The following is a 15,365-nucleotide window of genomic DNA, read 5'->3' on the forward strand; positions in this document are numbered from 1 at the left end:
ACTGACTCTCCCCACCCACTGAATCCCCTCTCACAGCCCTTCAGACACTCTCTCATGTCACTGACTCTCCCCACCCACTGAATCCCCTCCCACAGCCCACAGACACTCTCTCACGTCACTGACCCTCCCCACCCACTGAATCCCCTCCCACAGCCCTTCAGACACTCTCTCATGTCACTGACTCTCCCCACCCACTGAATCCCCTCCCACAGCCGATGGATACTCTCCCCCATCACCAACTCTCCCCACCCACTGAACCCCTCCCACAGCCCATGGATACTCTCCCCCATCACCAACTCTCCCCACCCACTGAACCCCTCCCACAGCCCATGGATACTCTCCCCCATCACCAACTCTCCTCACCCACTGAACCCCTCCCACAGCCCATGGATACTCTCCCCCATCACTGACTCTCCCCACCCACTGAACCCCTCCCACAGCCCTTCAGACACTCTCTCATGTCACTGACTCTCCCCACCCACTGAATCCCCTCCCACAGCCCATGGTTACTCTCCCCGCGCACTGAATCCCCTCCCACAGCCCTTCAGACACTCTCTCATGTCACTGACTCTCCCCACCCACTGAATCCCCTCCCACAGCCCACAGACACTCTCTCATGTCACTGACCCTCCCCACCCACTGAATCCCCTCCCACAGCCCTTCAGACACTCTCTCATGTCACTGACTCTCCCCACCCACTGAATCCCCTCTCACAGCCCTTCAGACACTCTCTCATGTCACTGACTCTCCCCACCCACTGAATCCCCTCCCACAGCCCACAGACACTCTCTCACGTCACTGACCCTCCCCACCCACTGAATCCCCTCCCACAGCCCTTCAGACACTCTCTCATGTCACTGACTCTCCCCACCCACTGAATCCCCTCCCACAGCCCATGGATACTCTCCCCCATCACCAACTCTCCCCACCCACTGAACCCCTCCCACAGCCCATGGATACTCTCCCCCATCACCAACTCTCCTCACCCACTGAATCCCCTCCCACAGCCCTTCAGACACTCTCTCACGTCACTGACTCTCCCCACCCACTGAATCCCCTCCCACAGCCCATGGATATTCTCTCCCATCACCAACTCTCCCCACCCACTGAATCCCCTCCCACAGCCCTTCAGACACTCTCTCACGTCACTGACTCTCCCCACCCACTGAATCCCCTCCCACAGCCCTTCAGACACTCTCTCACGTCACTGACTCTCCCCACCCACTGAATCCCCTCCCACAGCCCATGGATACTCTCCCCCATCACCAACTCTCCCCACCCACTGAATCCCCTCCCACAGCCCTTCAGACACTCTCTCACGTCACTGACTCTCCCCACCCACTGAACCCCTCCCACAGCCCACAGTATTTTCTGAATGACTCTCCCCAGTTGCATCCACAGGGTTGCCTCCCTGCCAGACGCCAGGTATCAGACATACCGAGATCCAGGGATGTTTAAGGGCCTCCGCTGCAGTGATGCGTTTGGCAGGGTTAATCGTCAACATCTTGTTGATGAGATCTTTGGCCTCAGGTGTCACAGTGTCCCACTCTGGAGACGGGAACTATGGAACAAAAGAGAAACAACAGCGAGCTATCACAGGCTGCCTCATCTCCCCTAGCAACCAGCAGGCCCTGTGTGGTGTGAACTGATATAGTGGGGCTCCCTGCCTAATGTAGATGGTGAGGGTGCCGGAAAGGTTTTCAAGGGCACTGCCTGAGGTTGGCAGGCAGCATCTTTATTCCTTGAAGCACAGGAGAGTGAGAAAAGACCCAAGGTTTGATTGATATAAGCGCCAGGCTGAATTGGAAAGGTCGGGAATAGGTGGATTGAGGTGGCAGAGCCCAGGCCCAGGAGTTTATCAAAGTGGCAGAGCCCGGGCCCGAGAGCGAGGAACAAAGGTTTGGACGATTTAAGTGCTGGATCAGATTGAAAAGATCAGGGTGTTGGTGCTAAAGGTGAAGGACGGGCCGGTTCAGCTCACGAGGTTTACTCATCTCGACGCTGAACTGAAGCTGTGGCCTGCAACTAACGGGCTGATGGATCAGCTGTTGCCTTTATGGCTGTGGACTCATTTTCCTGACTTCAGTTCTGAATATTACTTGTAATGTTTGCACGATTGGTTCATCTGCACATTCGGTGTTCGATAGTCTTCTTCTTTGAAATGGGTTCTGTCGTGTTACTTTGTTTTGTGCCTGCCTGCAATAAGATGAATCTCAAGTTGTATGCAATATTCATGCTTTGATAATGAATATGCTTTGTAGTTTGCAGGAGAATGAGTGGTGACCTCTCAGAAGTTTATGAAACCATGATGGATGTGGATAAGGTAGATTTAGATTAATAGGCATCTTGTTTGACACAGACTTTGTGGGTTAAGGGGCATATTCCTATGCTGTACTGTTCTGTGTTCTGTGTTTGAGGTTCTAAGTTATTAATTACTATGTTCTATGTTCTGCCCTATGTTCTAACTTCCATATTCTGAGATCTATGTTTTTGGAGGCCGTCGTTGGGTATACTTGAAGCGGAGTTTGATAGGTTCTTGATTGGTCAATGCGTCAAAGGTTAAGGGGAAAATGGGGTTGAGAGGGATAATAAATCAGCCATGGTGGAATGGGAGAGCAGACTTGATGGGCTGAATGGCCTAATTCTGTTCCTATGACTTATGTTCTATGTTCTGGGGTCTTTGTTTTGGTCCCATGATCTGCCCAGGTAGAAAGGCTGACTGCCTGGAGATGGGGTAAAGTCATAATGGAGGGAAGTCTTGATGCTGGGGTAATACCTCATACCAGCGATCCCAGAGGGCAGGAGAGTGGCGTAGCCCGTAGAGGCGTTGCCTCACTGTTCCAGAGACCCGGGTTTGATCCCAACCACCACAATGTTTTTGTAGAGTTTGTAGGTTTCCCCTGGGTGCTCTGGTTTCCTCCCACTGTCCAACAACATGGGTTAGTTGGTCGTAAATTGTCCCTCGTGTGGATGGGAGAGTTTACAGGGAAAATTAGTGAGGAAGTGGGACAGCACTGTGAGCTGAATGGCCTTGGGTGTTGTAAGGAGAGAGACCATCAGCTGGGGAAAAAGCAGAGTGGTCAGTGGCTGGGTGACGACCAACCAGGGACGGAGCTGGTTCCGATCTCTCAGAGACCGTGGCAGATAGGCTGTCCCTCCCCAGTCACACACTCCCATACAACACTCACATCGTAGGCCCCAGCTTTGATCTGCTGGTAGAGTCTGTGCTGGTCCTCATCCCAGAATGGAGGGTAACCAACCAGGAGGATGTAGAGAATGACACCTGGGGAAGGAAGAAGATTAAGGAGGTCAGCTTTACTTGTCACTCCTACATCCTGCTATAGCTGTGTGGTGGAAAGTGTGCTGACTGGCTGTATTACAGCCTGGTCTGGGAACACCGATACCTTTCAGCAGAAAATCCTACAAAAGGTAGTGGATTCGGCCCAGCACATCACAGGTAAAACCCTCCCATTCACTGAACACATCTATATGAGACATTGCTGTAGAAAAGTAGCATCAATCACTACCCACACCATCAGGTGGAAGGTACAGGAGCCTCAGGACTCACACCAGCAGGTTCAAGAACAGTTGTTACTCCTCAACCATCAGGCTCTTGAACAAAAGGTGATAACTACACTCTTTTTCAGAACTTTTTATCCTGTTATTTCATGCTCATGATTTGTTGCTATTTATTTATTACCTGCATTTGCACAGTTTGTTTACAGTTCCTGATGTTTACAGTTGCTGTTCTATAGATTTACTAAGTACGCCTGTAGAAAAAGAATCTCAGGGTTATATGTGGTGACATGTATGTACTGATAATAAATTTGACTTTGACTTACATGGAAAGAGCACGAGCAATCACTGATCAGGTTTGTATGTTCTCCTGCCTCTACCAGCACCCCTGGCAAGGCATTCCACACACCCACCACTCTCTGTGTAAAAACCTACCTCTGACATCCACCCCATACTTTCCTCCAATCACCCTTAGATTATGCCCCCTCATGTCAGCCATTTCTGCCCTGGGAAAAGTCTCTGGCTGTCCACTCAATCTACGCCTCCTATCATCTTGTACACCTCTATCAAGTCACCTCTCATCCTCCTTCACTCCAAAGAGAAAAGCCCTAGTTTGCTCAACGAATCCTCATAAGACATGCTCTCTAAACCAGGCAGCATCCTGGTAAATCTCCTGTTTTTTATATTTTTATTGTAATTGATAGTATGTTCTATGTCCTGCAGTGTACTGCTGCTGCATGGTATTGTACTGGTTAGCACAACGTTTTACAGTACCAGTGACCTGGGTTCAATTCCCATCGCACGGTAGTGTAGTGGTTAACACAACGTTTTACAGTACCAGTGACCTGGGTTCAATTCCCATCGCACGGTAGTGTAGTGGTTAACACAACGTTTTACAGTACCAGTGACCCGGGTTCAATTCCCATCGCACGGTAGTGTAGTGGTTAGCACAACGTTTTACAGTACCAGTGACCCGGGTTCAATTCCCATCGCACGGTAGTGTAGTGGTTAGTACAACGGTTACAGTACCAGTGACCCGGGTTCAATTCCCATCACACAGTAATGTAGTGGTTAACACAACGTTTTACAGTACCAGTGACCCGGGTTCAATTCCCATCGCACGGTAGTGTAGTGGTTAGCACAATGTTTACAGTACCAGTGACCCGGGTTCAATTCCCATCACACGGTAGTGTAGTGGTTAGCACAATGTTTACAGTACCAGTGACCCGGGTTCAATTCCCATCACACGGTAGTGTAGTGGTTAGCACAACGTTTTACAGTACCAGTGACCCGGGTTCAATTCCCATCGCACGGTAGTGTAGCGGTTAGCACAACGGTTACAGTACCAGTGACCCGGGTTCAATTCCCATCACACGGTAGTGTAGTGGTTAGCACAACGGTTACAGTACCAGTGACCCGGGTTCAATTCCCATCGCACGGTAGTGTAGTGGTTAGCACAATGTTTACAGTACCAGTGACCCGGGTTCAATTCCCATCACACGGTAGTGTAGTGGTTAGCACAATGTTTACAGTACCAGTGACCCGGGTTCAATTCCCATCACACGGTAGTGTAGTGGTTAGCACAACGTTTTACAGTACCAGTGACCCGGGTTCAATTCCCATCGCACGGTAGTGTAGCGGTTAGCACAACGGTTACAGTACCAGTGACCCGGGTTCAATTCCCATCACACGGTAGTGTAGTGGTTAGCACAACGGTTACAGTACCAGTGACCCGGGTTCAATTCCCATCACACGGTAGTGTAGTGGTTAGCACAACGTTTTACAGTACCAGCGACCCGGGTTCGATTCCCATCACACGGTAGTGGTTAGCACAACGGTTACAGTACCAGTGACCCGGGTTCAATTCCCATCGCACGGTAGTGTAGTGGTTAGCACAACGGTTTACAGTACCAGCGACCCGGGTTCGATTCCCATCGCACGGTAGTGTAGTGGTTAGCACAACGGTTTACAGTACCAGCGACCCGGGTTCACTTGCTGCCACTGCCTGTGAGGTGTTTGCACGTTCTCCCCGTGACCTTGAGGGTTTCCTCCCGCAGTCCAAAGCACACGGTACCAGTTTGTGGGCTGATTGGTCATTGTAAAATGATTAGGCTGGGGTTATTTCGGGGTCACTGGGCAGTGTGGCTCAAAGGGCTGGGAGGGCCTGTTCACCCTGTATCTCTATAAAATAAAAAACAAAGAGCAACAGGTTTCATGACATGCCAATAGATTGGTTTTATTTGTCACATGTACATCCAAACGTACAGTGAAATGAGTCATTTGTGTCAACACAGACCGAGGATGTGCTGGGGCAGTCTGCAGGTGTCACCATGTTTCCAGCACCAACACACACTCGGTAGCCATTTTATTAGCTATCGCCTTTACCAACAAAACGGCCATTGAGTGTATGCTCATGGTCTTCTGCTAATGTAGCCCATCCACTTCAAGCATTGACAGTTTGTTCAACCAGAGATGCTTCTGCACACCACTGTTATAATGAGTGCTTATTTGAGTTACTGTCACCTTCCTGTCAGCTTGAACCAGTCTGGCCTTTCTCCTCCGACCTCTCTCATTAACAAGGCATTTTCCCCCACAGAAATGCTGCTCACTGGATGTTTTTTGTTTTTCACACCATTCTCTGTAAATTCTAGAGCAGGATTTCCCAACCTTTTTGACGCTATGGACCCCTACCACTAAGCAAGGGATCCATGGACCCCAGGTTGGGAGCCCCTGGTCCACAGAGTATTACGCATTAAATTCCCAGGAGGTTGGCAGTTTCTGAAATACTCAAACCACCCCATCTGGCACCAATAATCATTCCATGGTCAAAGTCACAGATCACATTTCTTCCTTACTCTAATGTCAGGTCTGAACAACAACTGACCATGTCTGCATACCTTTATGCATCGAGTTGCTGCCACATGATTGGCTGATTAATGAGCAGGTGTACAGGTATCACTGATAAAGTGGCCACTGCATGTAGCCTATCCCACAACTCACTAACCCTAACCCTAATCTTTGGAATGTGGGGGGAAACTGGGGCACCCAGAGGAAACCCAGGCAGTTACAGGGAGAACGTGCAGACTCCTTACAGACAGCAGCAGGAGTCAAACCCTGATCTGTGCTCACTGGCACAGTAAAGCAATTGCACTCACTGTTGGGTTACTATGTGTCAATGACAGAACTGGAAGCTGATCTATTCTGTCCTCCTCTTACCTTACAGACTCCAGCAGAAGTTCTGTTCTCCCCTGGGTCTGCCCTATTGATCAATGAGCTGCCACACAACCAGATCTCTTGCCAACCCCCTCACCCTCCGGCACCCTTCAGTGTAGCCACAGATTCAGAGTTTATTATAATTTTCCAGTTGGGTCCTGAGCCTGATGGGATCGATCTTGAAATTTCTCAATGGGGATGGCAATGTTTCATTAATGTAATTGAGCTGAGATTTTGCAATGGGAATGGGAAAGGTTAGTGAGATTATTTCAACAGACAGATCATTTGTTAAAAACAGAGGGTTGGGATAAATGGGTCAGTTCTTGGAAACAGTAAAGAGTTGTGGATGCAGCTCAAGACATTGCCGAAACCAGCCTCCTCTCTCTACCCTTCTCACTAACTCAGTAAAGCAGCCGCAGAATCAAAGCCCTCCACCCCCACCCCCAGACATTCTCTCTTCTCCCCTCTCCCATCGGGCAGAAGACACAAAGTCCTGAAAGCACGTCCCACCAGGCTCAGGGACAGCTTCTACCCCACTGTTATCAGTGAAAGCACGTCCCACCAGGCCCAAGGACAGCTTCTACCCCACTGTTATCAGTGAAAGCACGTCCCACCAGGCCCAAGGACAGCTTCTACCCCACTGTTATCAGTGAAAGCACGTCCCACCAGGCCCAAGGACAGCTTCTACCCCACTGTTATCAGTGAAAGCACGTCCCACCAGGCTCGGGGACAGCTTCTACCCCACTGTTATCAGTGAAAGCACGTCCTACCAGGCCCAAGGACAGCTTCTACCCCACTGTTATCAGTGAAAGCACGTCCCACCAGGCCCAAGGACAGCTTCTACCCCACTGTTATCAGTGAAAGCACATCCCACCAGGCCCAAGGACAGCTTCTACCCCACTGTTATCAGTGAAAACACGTCTCACCAGGCCCAAGGACAGCTTCTACCCCACTGTTATCAGACCATTGAATGGTCCTCTAGTACGACAAAATGGACTTGACCTCACAATCTACCTCGTTATGACCTCACACCTTATCGTCTGTCTGCACTGCACTTCCTCTGTAACTGTGACACTTTATTCTGCATTCTGTTATTGTTTTCCCTTGTTCTACCTCAGTGCACCGTATAATGATCCGATCTGTAGGAACAGTATGCAAGACCATCTTTTCTAAAAGTGTCCTTCTAAGACAAGCATCCTTCTAAATTCCAGTGAGTACAGGCCCAAAGCTGCCAAATGCTTCTCACATGTTAACCCCTTCATTCCCAGAATTATCCTTGTGAACCTCCTCTGGACTCTCTCCAATGACAACACATCCTTTCCGAGATATGGGGCCCAAAACTGTTGGCAATACAAAGTACGGCCTGATTAATGTTTTTAAAACTTCAGATTTATCTCCTTGTTTTTATATACTTCCCCCTTGAAATAAATGCCAAAATTACATTTGTCTTCATCCCCCACCTCACTCCCCCCCCCCACCCCCAATCAGGCTTCACTCAACACTGTCCGGCTTGTGCTCCTTTACACCTTATTCTGGTTTCTTCCCCCTTCCTTTCCAGTCCTCGGCCTGAAACATCGACTGATTATTCCTTTCCACAAATACTGCCTGACCTGCTGAGCTCCTCCAGTATTTTGTGTGTATTATTCAGGATTTCCAGCATCTGCAGAATCTCGTGTGTTGGGGTAAATGGGTCTGTTCTCAGATATACAATCTGACTGGTTGCATCGCACCTGGTATGTAAACACCAATGCCCTTGAACGGAAAAGCCTACAAAAAAGTAGCGGATAATGCCCAGTCCACCTCAGATAAAGCCTCCCCATAACCGAGCACTGCCACAAAAGAGCAGCATCCGCCATCGAGAACTCCCACCACCCAGGCCACGCTCTCTTCTCACTGCTGCCATCCATCGTCAGGGATCCCCACCACCCGGGCCACGCTCTCTTCTCACTGCTGCCATCAGGGACCCCCACCACCCGGGCCACGCTCTCTTCTCACTGCTGCCATCAGGGACCCCCACCACCCGGGCCACGCTCTCTTCTCACTGCTGCCATCAGGGACCCCCACCACCCGGGCCACGCTCTCTTCTCACTGCTGCCATCCATCGTCAGGGACCCCCACCACCCAGGCCACGCTCTCTTCTCACTGCTGCCATCCATCGTCAGGGACCCCCACCACCCGGGCCATGCTCTCTTCTCACTGCTGCCATCAGGGACCCCCACCACCCGGGCCACGCTCTCTTCTCACTGCTGCCATCAGGGACCCCCACCACCCGGGCCACGCTCTCTTCTCACTGCTGCCATCCATCGTCAGGGACCCCCACCACCCAGGCCACGCTCTCTTCTCACTGCTGCCATCAGGGACCCCCACCACCCAGGCCACGCTCTCTTCTCACTGCTGCCATCAGGGACCCCCACCACCCGGGCCACACTCTCTTCTCACTGCTGCCATCAGGAAGGAGGTACAGGAGCCTCAGGACCCACACCACCAGGTTCAGCTGAGGCTTTATAAGGTATTGGTCAGCCTGCACTTGGAGTATTGGGAGCAGTTTTGGGCCCCTTATCTAAGAAAAGATGTGCTGGCATTGGAGAAGCTCCAGAGCAGGTTCATGGGAATTATTCCACAAATGAAATGGTTAATGTATGAGGAGTGTTTGATGGTTCTGGGTCAGTACTCACTAGAGTTTAGAAGAATGAGGGAGAATCTCATTGATATCTATCAAATATTGAAAAGCCTAGATAGAGTTGATGTGGAGAGGATGTTTCCTATAGTGGGGGAGATACATGAGGAGGAATTTCTTTACCTGGAGGGTGGAATTCATTGACTCAGATGGCTGTGGAGGCCAAGTTATTGGGTATATTTAAAGCAGAGGTTGATAGGTTCTTGATTAGACAATAGACAATAGACAATAGGTGCAGAAGTAGACCATTCGGCCCTTCGAGCCTGCACCGCCATTCTGAGATCATGGCTGATCATCTACTATCAATACCCGGTTCCTGTCTTGTCCCCATATCCCTTGATTCCCCTATCCATAAGATACCTATCTAGCTCCTTCTTGAAAGCATCCAGAGAATTGGCCTCCACTACCTTCCGAGGCAGTGCATTCCAGACCCCCACAACTCTCTGGGAGAAGAAGTTTTTCCTTAACTCTGTCCTAAATGACCTACCCCTTATTCTCAAACCATGCCCTCTGGTACTGGACTCTCCCAGCATCTGGAACATATTTCCTGCCTCTATCTTGTCCAATCCCTTAATAATCTTATATGTTGCAATCAGATCCCCTCTCAATCTCCTTAATTCCAGCGTGTACAAGCCCAGTCTCTCTAACCTCTCTGCGTAAGACAGTCCAGACATCCCAGGAATTAACCTCGTGAATCTACGCTGCACTTCCTCTACAGCCAGGATGTCCTTCCTTAACCCTGGAGACCAAAACTGTACACAATACTCCAGGTGTGGTCTCACCAGGGCCCTGGTACAAATGATTAGTCAGGGCATCAAAGGTCACGGGGAGAAGGCAGGAGAACGAGGTTCAGAGGGATAATAAATCAGCCATCATGGAATGGCAGAGGAGACTTGATGGGCTGAATGGCCTAATTCTGCTCCTATGTCTTATGGTCTCTTTCAGACTGTGAAGAACCAAAGTGTGTGTGTGCCATGGATGTACATTGGCGAATATCCACAGAAACTGCTCTGTGGTGGACAGGAAGACTCAACCGTGGCTGGTCAAAACTGCCCAACCCATCACCGGACCAGCCTATCCACCATCAAGGACGCATATACAAAAAGGTGCTGGAAAGGAATCAGTAACAACAACTAGTTTGTTCTCCTTTACGCCTGTGTCCTGGAAATGACATTAAACTGTCTTGAATCTTGAATACTGCTGGCTCAGAGAAGACACCAGGGGGAGCTCATCGTCCTATTGAAGCCAGGATCTCCCACGCCTGCCCGACAACAGGACATCTCTAGCACATTAGACCATAAGATGCAGGAGTAGAACTGGGCCTTTCCACTCCACTAATCTATCGTGTGTCTCGACCAGAAACGTCGACTGTTTATTCCTCTCCATAGATGCTACCTGATCTGCTGAGTTCCTCCAGCATTTTGTGCATGTTTTATTCAATCACTATGTATTTCCTTCCTCAACTCTATTTTTCTGTTTTCTCCCCCAAATCTTAATCCTGTTTACCAAACAAGAACTTATCAACCTCTGCTTTAAATATATCCAATGACTTGTCTGTGACAATGAATTCCACAGATTCACCACCCCTCTGGTTAGTGAAGTTCCTCCTCATCTCTGTTCTAAGCCATACAACACCACAATACAGAAACATCTAGTCCATGCCAAATTATCATTCTGCCTAGTCCCATTGACCTGCACCTAGACCATAGCCCTCTACGACCCTCCCATCCATGTATCTATCCACATTTCTCTTAACTCTCCCACTATTGGAAACAGGAATTAAGAGCTTTTGATGGCTCTGGGCCTGTACTCATTGAAGTATACAAGAATGAGGGGGGAATCTCATTTAAACCTACCGAATATTGAAAGGCTTAGATAGAGGGTGGATGTGGAGAGGTTGTTTCCTATAGTGGAAAGACTAGGACCAGAGACCACAGCCTCGGAATAGAGGGATGTCCCTTTAGAACAGAGCCAAGGAGGAATTTCTTTGGCCATTGGTGGTGAATCTGTGGAATTCATTGCCGTGAACAGTGGTGGAGGCAAAGTCATTGGGTGTATTTTAAGTGCAGCTTGATAAGTTCTTGATTAGTCAGGGTGTCAAAGGTTACTGGCAGAAGACAAGAGAATGAGGCTGAGAGGGCCAATAAATCAGCCATGATGGAATGGTGGAACAGACTCGATGGACCGAATGGATGGCCTAATTCTGCTCTTATGTCTTATGGTCTTACTACACCGCACTTTCTCTGTAACTGTAACACTTCATTCTGCATTCCCTTGTTCTATCTCAATGCACTGAGTTATGACCTGATCTGTATGAACAGTGTGCAAGACAAGTTTTTCACTGTATCTTGGTGGCTGTGACAATAATAAACTCAAAAACCCTGGAAAAATATGTACCTGGTGTTGATGGATTGCGTTCCATATGCCGACAATCTCCTCTCTGTCAACAACGTGACCAGTGTCATGTCACCTCTGAACTTTGCCATCATCATTCCTACACTCACAGCTTTATTTCCAAAGCTGACCTTTGACAGGGCAACATATTCCTAAATGAACACTTTGCTTCAGTACTCACAAGTGAAAAGGATCTTGATCAGGATGAGGTCGAAGTAGAGCGGGCCTGTGTGCTGGACAACGTGGAGATTATGGAAGAAGTAGTGCTGGATCTTCTTAAAAACAGTAAGATTGATAAATCCCCAGGGCCAGATATGATACACCCCAGGCTGTTGTGGGAATTGAGAGAAGAAATCGCAGGAGCATTAGCTATGATCTTTGAATCCTCTTTGGCTGCAGGGGAAGTGCCGGGGGACTGGAGAATGGCAAATGTAGTTCCCTTGTTTAAAAAAGGTAATAGGGAGAAACCTGGGAACTATAGACTGGTGAATCTTGCGTTGGTGGGCTGCAAACTACTGGAAAAGATTCTTAAGGATAGGATCTAAGAGCATTTGGAGAAGTACAGTCTACTCATGGATAGTCAACATGGCTTTGTGAAGGGAAGATCCTGCCTCATGAGTCTGACTGAGTGTTTTGAAGAGGTAACAAAAGAAATTGATGAGGGTAGGGCAGTGGATGTGGTCTACATGGACTTTAGCATAGCATTTAACAAGGTCCTTCATGAGAGATTCATCTAGAAAGTCATGAGGCATGGGATAAGTGGAACCTTGGCTGTTTGGATAAAAAATTGGCTTAAAGGAAGAAAGCAGAGGGTAGTTGTGGAAGGAAAGTATTTTGCCTGGAGGTCGGTGACTAGTGGAGTGCCGCAGGGATCTGTCCTGGGACCCCTGCCTTTGTGATTTTTATAAATGACCTGGATGAAGAGGCGGAAGGATGGGTGACTAAGTTTGTGGAGGAAACAAAGCTTGGAGGAGTTGTGGATGGAGCTGTAGGTTGTCGAAGGTTACAAGAGGATATAGACAGGATGCAGATTTGGGCAGAAAAGTGGCTGATGGAGTTCAATCTGGACAAGTATGAGGTGATGCATTTTGTAAGGGCAAACCAGCAGACTGAGTACAGGATTAATGGTCAGTTACTTAAGAATGTGGATGAAGAAAGGGACCTTGGGGTTCAAATCCATACATCCCTCAAGGTCGCTGCACAGGTTGATAGGGTAGTTAAGAAGGTCTATGGGATGCTAGGCTTCATTAACATGGGGATTGAGTTCAAGAGTAGAGAGGTCATGTTGCAACTCTACAAATCTCTGGTGAGACCGCACTTAAAGTACTGTGTTCAATTCTGCTCACCTCATTATAGGAAGGATGTGGAAGCTATGGAAAGGGTGCAGAGGAGATTTACCAGGATGTTGCCTGGTTTGGAGAACAAGTCATATGAAGCAAGGTTAGCAAAGCTGGGACTTTTCTCTTTGGAGCGTAGAAGAATGAGAGGGGACTTGATAGAGGTGTACAAGATCATGAGAGGCATAGATAGGGTGGATAGTCAGTACCTGTTTCCCAGGGCACCAATAGCAAACATCAGAGGTACAAAATTAAGGGAGGGAAGTTTAGGGGAGACATCAGGGGTAAGTTTTTTTATACAGAGGGTTGTGAGTGCCTGGAATTACTTGCCAGGGATGGTGGTGGAGGCTAAAACATTAGGGGTATTTAAGAGCCTCTTGGACAGGCACATGGATAAAAGAAAAATGGAGGGTTATGGGGTAGTGTGGGTTTAGTACTTTTTTTTAAGGATTATATGGGTCAGCACAACATGGAAGGCTGAAGGGCCTGTACTGTGCTGTAGTGTTCTATGGTTCTAACGCTCCCTCAGTATGATACCTGAGTCAAGAATTCTCTGAATCGAGTATCAGCTTGCTGACTGAGAGCAGATGGTCCCACCACTGTGAGATGGCTGACTGGGGAGCTTGCAAAGCAAGAAACACCCAGTCCCTGATCACCTGTGGTCTCTTGGGTCCCAACACTGTCACCCTTGAGATATCGGTTCCATGAAAACACTCTCAGACTACACAGGCATGGTGAGAAGCACACGCAAATATTGTACTGTTTCTGTCAGATAGAATAATACTTGTGGCACCCTTATAGGAGGTACAGGAGTCTCAGGTCCCATGCCACCAGATTCAGGAACAGTTATTACCCCTCAACCATCAGGCTCTTGAACCAAAGGGGGTAACTTCACTCACCCCATCACTGAACTGTTCCCACAACCCGTAGACCCACTTTCATCATGTTTTCGATATTTATTGTTTATTTATTTATTTATTATTTTATTTGCTTTTTGTCTTTTTGTATTGGCTCAGTTTGTTGGCTTTTGCATATTGGTTGTTTGCCCATCTTGTGCGAAGGTTTTCATTGTTTCTATTGTGCTTCTTTGTTCTACAGTGAATGCCTGCAAGAAAATCAATCCCAGGTGACATATGTGTACTTTGTTAATAAATTTACTTTGAAACTTTGAGCTGTCATAAGGTCCATTTCACTACATTGCCACACAAGACTATCACCTCAGGAGGAACCAATTTGCTTACCACAAGCCCACAGGTCCACAGGTTTAGCATAGGGATCCTTCCTCAAGACCTCAGGAGAGAGATACCCCGGAGTGCCGGCAAAGCCTAGGGAGAGAACAAAAGCACGAGGAGTTACAATCGTACCAGAGGAGCGTTCACGAGTTTTACGATGGTACTGTGGAAAGCATTCCAACTGGTTGCATCGCCATCTGGAATGAAGGGGCCACGGCACAGGGTCAGAAGCTGCAGAAAGTTGCAAACACAGCCACTGGACACTCCGTAATGGACACTCTGTAATGGACACTGTAATGGACACTCCGTAATGGACACTCTGTAATGGACACTCCGTAATGGACTCTGTAATGGACACTCTGTAATGGACACTCTGTAATGGACACTCCGTAATGGACTCTGTAATGGACACTCCGTAATGGACACTCTGTAATGGACACTCTGTAATGGACACTCCGTAATGGACTCTGTAATGGACACTCTGTAATGGACACTCTGTAATGGACACTCCGTAATGGACTCTGTAATGGACACTCTGTAATGGACACTCCGCCATGGCCTCCCCAGTGACTAGAACACCTTCAAAAGGTGATGCCTCAAAAAAGCTGGCATCCAACATTAAGGACCCCCATCACCTAGGACATGCCCTCTTCTCATTGCTACCACCAGCGAGGAGGTACAGGAGCCTGAAGACCCACACGCAATGTTACAGGAACAGTCTATTCCCCTCCATCATCAGATTTCTTAATGGACAATGAATCCATGAACACTACCTCACTATTTTTTCTTCCTTTTGCTCTCTTTTTCCGCTACTTATTTAATTTAATTTTAAATATATATTTCCTACTGTAATTTATAGTTTTATATGTATTGCATTGTACTGCTGCCGAAAAACAACAAATTTCATGACTTATGATTCTGATTTGAATTCTGATTCAATTCCAGGATAGAAGCTGCCCTTGAGCCTGGTGGTACAGAATGTGCTCCTGATTCTCC

General features: G+C 48.3%; 1 protein-coding gene across 2 annotated transcripts in view; it reads right to left on the bottom strand.

Annotated features, from left to right (window-relative positions):
- The window catches only part of LOC140739122 (calcium/calmodulin-dependent protein kinase type II subunit alpha), a 285,295-nt gene that overhangs the window by 77,108 nt on the left and 192,822 nt on the right, over positions 1 to 15,365 (bottom strand). For both annotated transcript variants that reach the window (XM_073067093.1, XM_073067092.1), the window contains exons 8-10: positions 14,379 to 14,462; positions 3,189 to 3,283; positions 1,439 to 1,561 (exon numbers count right to left, since the gene is read on the bottom strand). In XM_073067093.1, the coding sequence (XP_072923194.1) occupies positions 1,439 to 1,561; positions 3,189 to 3,283; positions 14,379 to 14,462 (302 nt within the window). The remainder of the gene's footprint in view (positions 1 to 1,438; positions 1,562 to 3,188; positions 3,284 to 14,378; positions 14,463 to 15,365) is intronic.

This window comes from Hemitrygon akajei, chromosome 15 (assembly GCF_048418815.1).
Source record: "Hemitrygon akajei chromosome 15, sHemAka1.3, whole genome shotgun sequence".
Taxonomy (NCBI): domain Eukaryota; kingdom Metazoa; phylum Chordata; class Chondrichthyes; order Myliobatiformes; family Dasyatidae; genus Hemitrygon; species Hemitrygon akajei.